The sequence below is a fragment of the Gobio gobio genome (assembly GCF_949357685.1).
Source record: "Gobio gobio genome assembly, chromosome: 9".
NCBI classification, from domain to species: Eukaryota; Metazoa; Chordata; class Actinopteri; order Cypriniformes; family Gobionidae; genus Gobio; species Gobio gobio.
The window spans coordinates 35,140,716-35,156,137 of NC_137115.1; the positions used below are offsets into that span (position 1 = coordinate 35,140,716).

General features: G+C 38.3%; 1 protein-coding gene across 1 annotated transcript in view; it reads left to right on the forward strand.

The window, feature by feature from the left end:
- elapor2a (endosome-lysosome associated apoptosis and autophagy regulator family member 2a) overlaps positions 1–15,422 on the forward strand; it is a 43,505-nt gene that overhangs the window by 896 nt on the left and 27,187 nt on the right. The window contains exons 2-12 of the mRNA XM_079826051.1: positions 3,012–3,132; positions 3,750–3,939; positions 5,726–5,873; positions 5,981–6,070; positions 7,181–7,286; positions 7,380–7,532; positions 8,238–8,326; positions 10,541–10,721; positions 10,841–10,969; positions 11,149–11,239; positions 11,459–11,561. Coding sequence (XP_079682177.1) covers positions 3,012–3,132; positions 3,750–3,939; positions 5,726–5,873; positions 5,981–6,070; positions 7,181–7,286; positions 7,380–7,532; positions 8,238–8,326; positions 10,541–10,721; positions 10,841–10,969; positions 11,149–11,239; positions 11,459–11,561 — 1,401 coding nt within the window. The remainder of the gene's footprint in view (positions 1–3,011; positions 3,133–3,749; positions 3,940–5,725; positions 5,874–5,980; positions 6,071–7,180; positions 7,287–7,379; positions 7,533–8,237; positions 8,327–10,540; positions 10,722–10,840; positions 10,970–11,148; positions 11,240–11,458; positions 11,562–15,422) is intronic.

Sequence of the window (15,422 nt, forward strand, 5' to 3'; positions counted from 1 at the left end):
TGGGCCGATACTGATGGGTTAATTTGAAGCGTAAAGATATCTTACAGCATATCTGAAAATATGCATGCTTAATATGGATGTTTATTTGAAATTCTTGACTTTTTGGTACCTCCTCGTGATGTGATTTTTCACAGATGCGTTATTGTGTAGTTTTGACCTATTAATTGTTGGATTTTATTGTTTGCTTTTGCAAACATACTGTAAGTTTGTATTGCTATATGTATTTACAGATATTCAGTCATTTAAGCTCCCAACAATTTTGAATATCAGTTTATTCTTGTCTTTTGTGTGTTTGATGCGAATGTGTTTACTTGAGGTTTTCAGCCTAAATATTGATTAAAAAGCTGATATACGTTTTGTCTGGGTATATTGATTGGTGTCAGATTGCTTTTTTGGAATGGGCATCCCATTTGAAATGTATCTCATTTTTGAAATAATGTGTTAGAATTTAGCCAGAGTGTGTGTGTGTGTGTGTGTGTGTGTTATCTCTTTACGTTATGCTGATAAATGAATAAGATTCCAGTGGAGTGCTAAGCGGCAGTTTTCACAAAGATGGTCAGCCCTGCGTGCCCATCTCAAGAGCCTGGTGATATGATGCTAAGAATAGCCTCCCTCAAACCGCTTTCACTGAGAACTCAGCACCGCCTCTGGCCTTTGTGCATGGAAAAACTGTGACTGTTAAAATCTTTGTGTCCCATCAACCAAAAGATTGACTGCAGTGCTTGTCTATGAATATGAAACAATATCGCAGAATTGGGCCTGCTTGGCTAATGCATTTATAAAAATGAGAAGGTAATTCAACACAGTTCCCTCAAAGACACATTAAACATGTATGTAAACCCACCTTGAATAAGGATCTAAGAAAAGTTATCTAAAACTTGAATTATTTATATAATCTGTTATTCAATAATGTACTCAATTGCTTATAGGGAATTACATACATTGGGAAGTGCGGGGTTTGACATGCAAATTTGATTCCTCATTTGACAAGATCTGATTAACCATTAATTGCATAAGCACTGAACTATTAATGAAATATAACTCCTTTGTGATAAATTATAAGCAGAAAGTATTGATTTTACTACATGTTTTTTTGTGCATTTTCTCATTGTCATCATCAGGCGCTCATTTATATATTATGTGGATTAGCACTATAGGCTGATTTCAGGCATATGGCTTGTCCTAGGGTTTTGTATGGTAATATGTGTAATATCTGAGACTAGATCCTGTTTTCAGCTGTGTCTGTAGCTGCACTGCCGTATGTTGACCCGCAGGGCATTCTGGGTTTTATTATCAGCTTCCTCCTGATGGCAGCCTTTCCTTCCCAATCACTCAATCAGTTCTGGAGGACCCGTAGGAATGTGGTGTGAAGAGAGGATTCAGTGGTTTGAAAAAAAGAGTCACATCATATAAATAAACAATAAATCAGTTTATTAATGTGTGTTTTCTGTTAGAATTGTCACCCTAGCTGGGGCAGATGCAGGGTTTACCCCTTTTTGGGTTCATTAACCTACAAATAACGTTTTTATACTATAGTTTGTTTAAGCTGAGATTCGGCAAAGTATTTTAAAGATTAAAAAATTTATTTCACCTTTCTTGTTTTACTTCAAGCCCATTATTCTGTCTTTTCAGCTGGCTCTTGCTGTAAGATGCTGATTAGCATTAGTTCTTTCACCAATGAGATATGTCGGTTTGTTCACAAACATGTCCATGACACATGTCCAAGTTCGTTTGGGAGCCAGGAGTCGCAGTTCGTTCGGGAGCCAGGAGTCGCCGTTCGTTCGGGAGCCAGGAGTCGGCGTTCGTTCGGGAGCCAGGAGTCGCCGTTCGTTCGGGAGCCAGGAGTCGCCGTTTGTTCGGTAGCTAGGAGTCGCCGTTTGTTCGGGAGCCAGGAGTCGCCGTTTGTTCGGGAGCCAGGAGTCGCCGTTCGTTCGGGAGCCAGGAGTCGCCGTTTGTTCGGGAGCCAGGAGTCGCCGTTCGTTCGGGAGCCAGGAGTCGCCGTTCGTTCGGGAGCCAGGAGTCGCCGTTCGTTCGGGAGCCAGGAGTCGCCGTTCGTTCGGGAGCCAGGAGTCGCCGTTCGTTCGGGAGCCAGGAGTCGCAGTTCGTTCGGGAGCCAGGAGTCGCCGTTTGTTCGGGAGCCAGGAGTCGCCGTTCGTTCGGGAGCCAGGAGTCGCCGTTTGTTCGGGAGCCAGGAGTCGCCGTTTGTTCGGGAGCCAGGAGTCGCAGTTCGTTCGGGAGCCAAGAGTCGGCGTTCGTTCGGGAGCCAAGAGTCGGTGTTAGTTCGGGAGCTAGAAGTCGCAGTTCGTTGACGAATTATGTCTGCGCAAGTTCCTTCACAAAACACCATGTCCAAGTTCGTTCGGGAGCCAGAAGTCGCAGTTCGTTCACAAATTCACAAAACACAAATCCTTCTCAAAACACGATGTCCAAGTTGATTAACAAGCATGTCATCCCATTTTCCCAATGAGATATGTCATTTTGTTCACAAACATGTCCTGGTTTGTTCAATTTGTTCAGAAATAAGAAGTTGCCGTTTGCCCAGTTTATTCAGGAACAAGATATTGTCCCAGTTTGTCATGAACGTGATTGTTGCAGTTTGTTCATGAACAAGATGTTTCATAATGTTGATTGAGTCCAATTTAGAAAGTCTTTCCAACCAATGAAAAGCTCCATCACAGTCTGCACTCAAATGCTTGTTCTGTAAGTCATTGCATACTGTAGATGTGAACGAGAATGATTTGTTCTAACTGATTTCTTTACTTAAAATATATTCTTTCATGAATTAAACAGCAGTAATGCTGATTTGTGGAGAGGAAAGGTGGGCCACAGCAGACTCAGGACAGATGACTCATGCATTTGTTAGAGTCCTGTTACGACCTGTTTTAGTATCCTCTGCATTAACACTTAAGCGTCCATGTGCTTTACTCTTTTACAGTCAGACTTCACACATCCACAAACAGAAGCATTGACAAGATCCTTGCTAAATTTAGATGTGTTGTTTGTTTTCACAGACGGACTACTACTTTCAGTACACTGAGTGTGACAGCAGCGGGTCCAGATGGAGGGTGGCCATTCCTCTGAATTCAGGAGAGTGTACAGGACTGCCAGACCCTGTGCAGGGCACCGACTGCAGTAGGTTCACATACATTAGTGTGATAGTCCGAGAGGAAGTTTAATTTATGGGAGGGTTTTGACTGAGATGGGTCTTTGGGAAATGGACATTGTGTGTTTATTTGGATGTTCATGCATGAATGTGTACACTAATTTGACTCAGTGAATTTCGAATGGCAAGAGTGTGTTTTTAAACAGCATTTTTGTCACCCCTTATCAGCACAGAGGAATTTCCTCTAGGATAGAATATGTTCATTGGCCCCTCAATAATGATTCCCCAAACCTCACAGAGTCCTCTGTGTAGCTTGGAAGAAAGTCATTCTGAAGTCAAAATGGACCTAGGTTTTTACTTTATTAATAATACATATCTGTGGTCTTTATTGTGCACATTATTAATAAATTCATCAAAACATTCTCTGCCTCTGAAATTACTTTTCGTTCTTCTGAAATAACCAAGGCTACACAGGTGAGGGGGAAAAAAACTTTTACGTGTTTTACCCTTGTTATGTAAAAGTTTGGTGTAATGTTGTCTGTAGCAGATTTTATACAGTATTACATGAAATTTTTTGTTAAAAAATGTAGTTAAACTATTTTTCATTAAACTGTATTGCACATTTGTTTATATCCTTGTCTGTCAGCGTTCTCGTGCAAGGCGGGGGAGTTTCTGGAGATGTCTGCTCAGGAGTGCACACAATGTGCGGCTGGCACTTACTCCCTTGGCAGCGGCCTACGTTTCAATGAGTGGGGCGACATCCCTCCTGGATTCAGCAGCCTAGCAACCTCCCCTGATAACTCACCCAACCGAATGGATGCATCTACCTGCAGCAGGTGAGTTACTTTGGAGAAGTCAGTCATTTATAAAAGATTGTTTTGAAGACCCCATTATTAATTTTTTAAATTCTTGTTTTGGTATATTTCCTATTGAAATGGATATTCGGATCATATTGATGCTTTTTCTTTCTTTTTTTTTAATTAATTAATTTTTGCTTTCTATATTTGGTGTTTAAAAGGTATTGAGAATACACTTTCTTCATTGGTGCAACTCTAAATAATGTAATACTAAAATCCTATTGCACATACATAATGTAGGACTTGCATATCAAATTCAGTTTTACTGATAGTCAGGCAGATACACTATATTGCCAAAAGTATTGGGACATCCCTCCAAATCATTGAATTCAGGTGTTCCAATCACTTCCATGGCCAAAGGTGTATAAAATCAAGCACCTAGGCATGGTGACTGCTTTTACAAACATTTGTGAAAGAATGGGTCGCTCTCAGCAGCTCAGTGAATTCAAGCGTGGTACTGTGATAGGTTGCCACCTGTGCAATAAGTCCATTTGTGAAATTTCCTCAATCCTAATATTCCACTGTCAGTGTTGGTGGTATTATAACAAAGTGGAAGCAATTGCGAACAACAGACACTCAGCCACAAAGTGTTAGGCCACGTAAAATCACAGAGCAGGGTCAGGGCATACTGAGGCACACAGTACGCAGAAGTCACCAACTTTCTGCAGAGTCAATAACTACAGACCTCCAAACTGTGTGACCTTCAGATTCAGATTAGCTCAATAACAGTGCGTAGAGAGTTTCATGGAATGGGTTTCCATGGCCGAGCAGCTGTATCCAAGCCTTACATCACCAGTTGCAATGCAAAGCGTCTGATGCAGTGGTGCAAAGCACTCCGCCACTGGACTCTAGAGCAGAGACGAATCACGCTTCTCTGTCTGGCAATCTGATGGACGAGTCTGGGTTTGGCGGTTGCCAGGAGAACGGTACTTGCCTGACTGCATTGCGCCAAGTGTAAAGTTTGGTGGAGGGGGGATTATGGTGTGGGGTTGTTTTTCAGGCCCCTTAGTTCCAGTGAAAAGAACTCTTAATGCTTCAGCATACCAAGAAATTTTGAACAATTTCTTGCTCCCAACTTTGTGGGAACAGTTTGGAATGGCCCCTTCCTGTTCCAATATGACTGCTCACCAGTACACAAAGCAAGGTCCATAAAGACATGGATGAGCGAGGAACTGGTGTGGAGGAACTTGACTGGCCTGCGCAGAGTCCTGACCGCAACCCGATAGAACACCTTTGGGATGAATTAGAGCCAGGCCTTCTCGTCCAACATTTGTGCCTGACCTCACAAATGCGCTTCTAGAAGAATGGTCAAAAATTCCCATGAACACACTCCTAAACCTTGTGGAAAGCCTTCCCAGAAGAGTTGAAGCTGTTTTAGCTGCAAAGGGTGGGCCAACTCCATATTAAACCCTCCGGATTAAGAATGGGATGTCATTAAAGTTCATGTGCATGTAAAGGCAGATGTCCCAAAACATTTGGCAATATATTGTATGTCTGAAATGACGGCTCTTAATCCAAGTTCTCACGTTTTTGGTTCTCATCAAAGCACTTTATTTTTGCTCTTTCCCTTTTATATTATTTATTTAATTTTAAATCAGCACACATTCAGATTAAAGCATAGAGACTTATTTGTGCAGGCATGCACACGCTTCCAGAGACATGAAACAATTCAAGTATTAAACTGTCATTTATTTTTTATCCTGTTGTGCAACTGAAGGCTGTAGTAACCACATTGTGTGTGCCTTGCGTATTTGTGTGCTTTTAGTTCAAAGTGGGTTGCTCAGGGCTCGTATCTGGAGTCCAACAGGGATGAGTGTACTGTGTCTCTGATCTACACTGTTCACTTAAAGAAGTCAGGGTCTGTCTCCTTTGACTACCAGTATGTGGATAACAGCATCTTCTTTGAATTCTTTGTAAGTCTGGATTCCATTACTATTTTGGAGACATGTTTGTTTGTAAGATATTTTAAGACATCAAAAGTGCTATTTTGTACTGTACAAATAAAAATGTTTTTGGACAGATTCAGAACGACCAGTGTCAGGAGATGGACCAGGATTCAAATAAAAAATGGATCAAATTGACTAGTCATGGAGAGTGGGGAACACATAGTGTAAGTCAAAAACTAATATATACACAGTGCCGGTAAAAGTTTGGAAACTTTTAATGTTTTTGAAAGAAGTCTCTTATGCATCCTGCATTTATTTAATCAAAAGTACAGAAAAAACAGTAATATTGTGAAATATTATTACAATTTAAAATAATAAATAAAAAATGTATCCAAAGCGACTTACAGTGAGTAATGAGTAAAGTGCCTTGCTCAAGGACACACTGGTGGTGACCACCATTTCCATCTATGCTTATAATTAATAAAATATAATTTATTTCTATGATGCAAAGCTGAATTTTCATCAGCCATTACTCCAGTCCTCACTGTCACATGATTCTTCAGAAATCGTTCTAATATGCTGATTTATTATCAATGTTGGAAACTATGCTGCTTAATATTTCTTTTGGAACCTGTGATACTTTTTTTCAGTATTCATTGATAAATAAAAAGTTAAAAAGAAAGCATTTATTAAAAATATAAATATTTTCTAACAATAGAAATCTTTAAAGGGGCTATATGCGTTTTTCTGAAATTTAAACTCGCGACTGACACTTGTGGCCAAAAAACAGAACTGCTCTCATTTTCTGCTCGCTCTCGCAGCGGTGGTGACGTCACATCCGCAGACAGCGCGGGAAAAGACGACCCGCCAGAAAATAGGAAAAATAGGAGACAGGCTTATAGGTGCACCCACTGTGAGCGGACAAGGTGTCAGTATGCTCATCAGGAGATGTTTGAGTCATAAATGGTAAAATAAAAAGGCTATTGTTACGTTTATTTTGGGGAAAAAGTTGCATATAGCCCCTTTAACTATCAGTTTTTTATATATTTAACACATCCTTGCTGAATAAAAGTATTCAATTCAAGTATTAAAAAAATAAATACTGACCCCAAACTTTTCAACAGTAGCGTATATTGTTACAAAAGATTTCTATATATATATATATATATATATATATTAGTTTTTTTTTTTTTTTAAATGTTACATTATTCTATATGCACATATTGTACATTGCACAGTTCTGTTTATCAATGCTCAAAAACATTCAATGCTCAAATAAGTCATCTTTACTGTATAAGAGTCAAATCTATATGATATCTTCCTCATATGATCAGGTTAATCTGAATTCTGGCACTAATATCCTGTACTGGAGAACTACTAGAGTCACACTCGACTCTAAAGCGGTCAAACCGGTACTCCTGAAGAACATACAGATAGAAGGTGAGGATGTGCTACGAGTGAATTATCTTCCATTTTAATCTGGAAAAATGGCTTCTCGTTGGAAGATTGTATAAGATAATTTTTCTCCTTCAGGTGTGGCGTACACATCAGAGTGTTTTCCGTGTAAGCCTGGGACTTTCAGTCACACCCCAGGCTCCTCCTCCTGTGAGCCCTGTCCACGGGACACTTACTCTGGCCGAGGGGCCAGCTCTTGTACACCTTGCAACACAAAAACACATTACGCCTGTAAGTGCATACATATAAATACCACATAGGCTGGTTTCTAGAAAATGCTCGTAGTAGTACTTGAAAAAAATATACTTTTAAATTGTATGCATGATTGTATTGTATTGTGTGTGTGTGTCTGTGTCATACACATGCATTCAAACAATAATTTATTTCAATTTGTTTTTTTTAGTATTAACTAAAGATGAAATATTTTCAAAAAAATATTTTAAAAAGTTGATCCCTACATTAATGTATATTATATTTTTTTATGCACATAGCCTATATTTATGCAGAGAATGAGCCATTCGAATTTTAAAAGAATAGTACGACCAAATTCTGATATCATTTACCGACCATCATATTATTTGAAATTCATGTGATTATTTTTTTCTTCTGCTAACACAGAAGCATGTTTAGACATATTTATCTTCCTGTTTCTTTTACTTGTCTACAATACATTAGTAAAACTGTATTTAATAAGTTGTTATAAATCAAATTGTGTATCGAATCAAATTATAATCTGATTTTGCAAAAATAGGTTTTGAATTAAAACCTAAATGAATTGTAAATCAAATTAGTTTGCTATTAGCCTAAAGATTCGCATTGCCAATGTGTGTTATTCTTTTTATTTAGAACTACTTTTAGAACTATATCGTTATAGTTATCTTTATAGTTATTGTCCTTGGTGTGATGTGAGATATGATTCTTCTGTATCTTTAACAGCAGAAGGTTCTGCCATGTGCAGAAGTAAACCTCCATGCTCCGAGAAAGACTACATCCAGACCTACAGCACCTGTGATAAGGAAGGAAAGGTAAACACACACACACACACACACACACACACACACACACACACACACACACACACACACACACACACACACACACACACACACACACACACACACACACACACACACACACACACACATACGGTACAACGGGGCTAAAAGCACAAACTTGGGAAAAGTGTTTTTTTATGTTGCAAATGAGAATAAATACAATTATTGAATATATTTTGAGAAAGGTCTTGTCAATGATTTTCAGTTTTGTTCAAGTTATGTACAGTTTTTTCCAACTGCTTACACGCGTTTAAACACAATTCCCAAAACTGCACACACAAAATGCAAAATGCCTCACATCTCCCTTCAAAATGTAACACTCCATTCAAAATGCCATAAACACACGTCAGAATGAAGCTTTTGCATCAAATGGCAAAAACTTCTTTCATAATAGTACATTTTTGGATATACCATGTAACCACTGTTGTTCTAAATCTAAAGCTCTTTGGTCTTTCATAGGCTTGTATCTGAATTTCAATACAATGTTCTATAGTAAAAGTAATCCGCTGAGAGGGGTAACAAGTACACTGTAAACACCAATGCAATGTAGAAACGGGGCAGTCCAGGAATTGTTGGGGGGGATCACATGATCAACAAGTGTTGCCCTAATCTCATCAGAGATGGCTCTCCTTCCTTCTCTTCTTTGCCCTCGTCCTCTTCTTCCTCCAACTCCTCCATCTCCTCCATCCAACTCTTCGTCTTTGAAGTTGTCCTCGTTTTCCCCTGCCTCTCACTCCCACTCCTCTCTGTCCGTTGTTAGCATCCATTGTTCAAACCAGGTAATCTGACCTTTGACCTATTTATAAGCCCATACAACAGTAAAGCAGTGATTTGTTAGTGATCAGTTAAGCAAGTGTTTGCACATATGTGTGACCTGGTGAATAAGTGTAGCATTTTGATTGGTTGTGTTAGGAAAGCAAGTAACTTCCTGTTAGATTTTTGTGTTTTAGGTAGAGAATTGTGTGTAGCGTTTTGAAAAAAGTGTTTTATGCAATTGAAAACTGAGTCAAAGGCTGAGAAATAGCGTATGGTTTTGGAGATTGTGTGTGTAGTTTTGCACTTTGAGTGAGGGGTTTCAAAAATCGTGTGACATGAACAGATGTTGTGTGTAAGCAGTTGGAAAAAACGGTAAAGCAACAGATTTTCAATGACGGAAGAATATGTAAAAGTATGGTATTCGGGGTAAAAGGCACCACTGCTGTTGGAGCTAAAAGGCACAGTAATTAACATGATAATAAATAACTGGCTGACTTTTCCATTTGTTGACATGACGTGATTCAGATTGTAAATATCATATATCAAGCTGCGTGTCCACTTTAGAGATAATAACATTTATAATGAAACATCATATTTAAAAATATGATATTAATCACATATAATAAAACATCATATTTATTTGTTACTACTGTAAAACTATATTAAATTATTATGGTATCACATTCAATGCTTTCAGAATCTTTACTGTTAATAATAATAATGTGCACTTTTTATAATAAACATTGAACAAAAATGTATTACAAGTATTAACTTGGACATTATTAAAAACATTATTTTAGTTTTTGAATAAACTATCTTTTGCCCCATGCTGGTGAGCCTTTTATCCCGTGTGTGGGGTAAAAAATCCACCTTGCCACCTCATACATTTATACGATTTTTAAACAAACAGACCACTTTTATAATTTATTTGAACACAAAATATGTGGCTCCATTAATGTTCAATAAAAACAAATTTTTTTCTGCAATCATACACTATGGGAGTAGTGAAAAGCTATTTTTTTCTTAAGGTGTGCCTTTAGCCAGTTAGCACACACACACACACACACACACACACACACACACACACACACACACACACACACACACACACACACACACACACACACACACACACACACACACACACACACACACACACACACACACACACACACACACACACACACACACACACACACACACACACACACACACACACACACACACACACAGCTATACAGCTATACAGCTATACAGCTATAAATGTAATAATAAAAACAATAATTTTTATATACATTTATTCTTAAATTTACAAAAAACAACACCAGCAATTTTGATTAAATACAACAAATAGAAATATAGAAATATTGTCTATATTTTAATTGAAGTAAATAATTGAATGCATAAATGCTGCTGTCTCTCTCATAGACTCAGGTCATATATAAGAGGGTAGAGCCTCAGATTTGTTTGGAGACTGCTGCAGGCGCAGTAACACTGCCTCCCTCTGGTCAGCGTGAGCCGTGTCCACCCTGTAATCCCGGTTTCTATAACAACGACACTGCCACCTGTTCTCCCTGCCCACCCGGGACTTACTCGGATGGAGTCAAAGGTGATAAATATCTTAGCACCTTAAGAAGGACGTATGAAACATGATCATTTCAAATGCATGAACATCATTTTAAATAAATAGCCAAAAGATATTTAACATGGATTGTGTGGCATCTTTAGCATGCCAGCCTTGTCCAGCTGGCACGGAGCCTGTCCTCGGGTATGAGTACAAGTGGTGGAACGTGCTGCCTGCCAATATGAAGACATCCTGCTTCAACGTGGCCAACAACAATTGTGATGGCTTGAATGGTGAGAGATTACACAAGGATGGTGTGGTATGTTACAGCATATGGTTGTAATGCTTATTTTTCCTGCTAGATGTCGCTGTTGCATCACTGATAAATACAAATGGGCTTTTCTGTACATTCTAGTTGTTCTTCACATTTGTGCATAATCCCTTCATATCTTTTACTTTTTGTGTCTTTTAGGTTGGGAAGTAGGGGGTGATCACATACAATCAGGCGCAGGTCGTTCGGATACTGATTATCTCATATTAACTCTCAGAGTGCCTGGATTCAAGTGAGTCTTCAAGTAGGCTATTTGTCCACCTCCTCGCAGCTACACATTTCAAGTGCCGCCCACAGCATGTTACGTTCATTAAAGCTCATTAAAACCGTCTGGTTAGCATGGTTAAACAGTGTACTTCACCCCGTGCTGTGTGAGTTGGTATTACAAGAAGTGTTTCCTTACATAACCTCGGCGCTCAAGGTAAAAATTAGTCTGTATTGTTCCTATCAGGTTGCCCGTGTCTGTTCGAGGAGCATCTGGCAGTGAGTACGGCCGGATCACTTTTGAGTTTGAAACCAGCTGTTCAGATGACTGTGAGTTTTACTTTATGACGGTGAGTGTGTTTATATGTGTTTGGGATACTATTATTATGGTAGATTTTTTTTGATAGAGACAGTTTTAATCTGCTTTTAAATGTGTATTTAATTAGAATGGTAATTTTGACATCAACACACTTTCATGGCATTTTGTAATAATTGGTATGAAGTGGTGAATGTCATATGTTGTACAACCTGAATCAAACAAAACCTTACAGTTGTTATTTAATTAAGTTATTACGTTTACATTTATTACATATTACATTTTATTTATTTATTTAGCAGACGTTTTTATCCTAAGGCGACTAACAAATGATCATGTGATTAACAAGTGATTCATTTTAAAGAGGCAATAATTGTCCAGAATAGTACGAGCTTGAACAAGGGAAGCTTACAAAAAGCTTTATACCACAACAACATTTTATTTTTCCCACCCACATTAACCCTTTCTGCCCAAATAAATAAGTAAAATATACAGAACAATTAAAGTTGGTCTGTTACAAGGAAAGCTTACAAAAAGCTTAATACCATAACAAAATTGTATTCTCCCCCTCATTAAAGGCTCAATTAAAATATCCAAAAACCACTAGAACAATGTTATATATTTTGTTGGCTTGTGTACTTACATTATCCCAAATGTTTCCAACAATGTTTATATCCAGAGAAATAGGCAATTTTAACCAGGACACGGACCATGTCCGTGCATCGTCTATCAATGACATCATACCCGCGTTACCCTCGATTTCCATTTTTCTTACTAGAAACCATGGTAACACCAAAGACGCTTTATTACCTTATGTGTTTTATTAGACAGATGAGCAAGTGTCGGAATACATTCATCGACACACAAAATAATAATTGTTATATAGCTCAACACAGTTAGTCTTATTGTTTAAATCTCGTTTTCTTGATTTACTGCGAGTAGCATGTTTTACCATGCCTAATATCGATCTAGCTCTGCAGTGTGAAACAAGTGTCTCATACTAGTCGCCGAGCGAACGCATAGAGTAGCATTATAACATAACTTTTAACACACTTAAATAATGTATCTAATATGATAAAAAACAGCGCTGCGTATGCCTGACTGGAAAAACGGAAGGGTCGTCTACGGCATAATAAAAGCTCTACGAAATGCAGGTGCCATCAAGCTATGCTACTTTGTTTTGAATAAGCGACCTCTAGCGGCGAAAAATTACACATTGAAATTAACATTTTCTGTCAAAATAAGTAAAATATACATATAAAATGAAAATTAGACAGTCACAAGGAAAGCCTTCAAAAATTATGTAACAATGTTATTTTTCCACCCACATTTACCCTTTCTGCCAAAAGAAATAAGTAAAATATACATAAAATATATATTTTTATTTTTTTCATTTAAAATTAAGTAAAACGCTTAAAGGTGCACTGTAAAAACATGGCGGTGCAAAATGGTGACTTCACTGTAAGGGGACCCGCGGTATATGAAGATAGAAATGGCTCATTCTAAGGTAATAAAAACATAATGGTTGTTTAAACACCACTGAAAACATAGTTATGTATATTATATTGCATTTCTGTCAATAGATCCTCATAAATATTACACACTGCACCTTTAACCCCTTTGCAGTCAATGATCGCCGACGGCTCCAGATTACTGTTGTTCAAAATTCACTGCATGTTAAAACATCACAGTCTTACTTGATCTGGAATAACTGAATATCATTAGAAAGATTAAAGACTCCAGCTTCGATTTTTTGACCACTGTTTATGATAAAATGAGGTTGCAGTGACATTCATTTCTTAATTTATGTCAGGAGTGCATAATAATCGATCTGCAATGAACAATATTTTGAATGGAATATCAACAAAAATAAAAAGCCAGTCACGTCTTCTCTGTTTTATTTGTGGTCACATACATGCACTAAACCTCATCCGTTCGGCCTCTTTGGACAAATATAGATTTATCACGTTTGCAAAATATTTTGTTACACAGAATAACATTTCTATTCATTTCTCACTGAATTATGCTGATCTGAAGAGCTGAACGACATTCAGAGCAAGCTCTGTGTCTGTTTCTTCCTGCTGCACGTAACTTATGATCTCAGAGCTTTCTCATTTACTGTACAGCTGTCGATCATCTCACGTGACTCAATGTGACCATAATCCTGCCCCTTCTGGTTATGCTGTTCACTGCACTTCATCTCTCCGTGATAAACATTGCCAACACCTGAAACACTAAGCTAATTAACGCACGATTACGATGGCATATGGTTTGTGTGTGTTTTGTATGCGATTTGGTGTATTTTCATATGAATAAAGAATGTTTCCAGTAACATGCTACGCAGGTGTAACGATAAGCTCCATAGAAAATGCTAAATATAACATTGTAACATCATTGAACATCACTGAAACCCACATTATATCGCGATCGGAAGTAAATTCAAACACTTGCTGGCTGTTAAAGGGAGTTTGGAGTTAAAGTGTAATATTAATCTTTTATATTGTGTTGTGTAGCTTGATGCTAACTGTAGCTCTAATGCACCTTTCACGCCAGGAGCTATATTCTATTTCACGATCTATTTCACATAAGGTACCAAAAGCATGCTTTTTTGTTTGTTTGTTTGCTAGAAAGACCTCAGATAATAGGTTCTAATGTAAAGTGGAATAAATGTGGGGTTGATGGGCAATCCAGAATGCCTGAATAGGCTATAATGGCTGAATACAAACAAAATAATTACTATAAAAGAATAATGAGGATCAAGTCATTCATGACAGACGTGTGAAAAGTTCATTAAGTGAAAACAATACAGTATGAATTGAGCAGTTGGAAGACTAGTTAGTAGACTGCAAGTATGTGTTTTACAGGCCAAAAACATAATGGAAACAACACTTGAAAAAGCAGGCTACAATCGACTCAGCCATCAAACGAATCATATATCTCAAATCGAAGACTGATGACTTGGAGAACTGGGGCAGAAGGAAGAACCTCCGGCTCTATGGTATTCGAGAGGACGCCGAGAGTCAGAAAACAATCCTCGAATATAAGCGAGATGTTGACACAATGGCTGGGACTAAGTCCAGACAAATCATTCACCTTAGAAAGGGTTCATCGCACACTAGCATCTTGAAAGCCCATCCAAAACAGAGCAATACTCGTCCGCTTCCTAAAGTTTCAGGAGAAAGAATTTGTTTACCTTGAATCAAGGAGGCGAGACATCACGCTACAACAGCAGGGGTCAAGCTATCCTTTGCCCAGGATCTCTCCGCGGAGACGGTACGGATTCGACGGGGATTTAATCCAGTCACGAAATTGTTTGTTGATATCAACGCTTTCCGTGGATTTCAGCATAACCCCTTGCAAGCTTCGAGTGCTATACAATGGCAAGATTCATCTCTTCTCAAGAGGCTGAAAAGTTCTACAAAACCATCCCACAGTAGAATCTACAGTTGGGTGATCTACGGAATTAAACCAACAAGTAAAAATGCTCGAACAGCTGTGGATAACAGCAGACAATCGATATGTTCAGCAGGAGTAAGTTTAAATAATTCAAAGTATGCTCTAGTTGGTATGTGCTAAATTTTAAGTATGCACACTGTAACATAGCCTACTAATAATTTTCAGCACAATGCGCCGACTGGGTACAACTGTGTTGATGTTGTTCTATATAGTTCGTAGGTTGCGTATATTAGACAAAGGAGTTTTTCTTTGATGTGGTCAAATTATATATTCTTATTGTTAAAGAGGGAGATTAATGTTCTAAGTTGAATGTGCATGGTTGACAGAGAGTGACTTTGGGTGCTTTCACACCTGCCTCATTTAGTTCGGTTGAATCCTACTAGAGTTTATTTTCCCCTTTGGTGCGGTTCATTTGGGCAGGTGTGAAAGCAGCAATCGC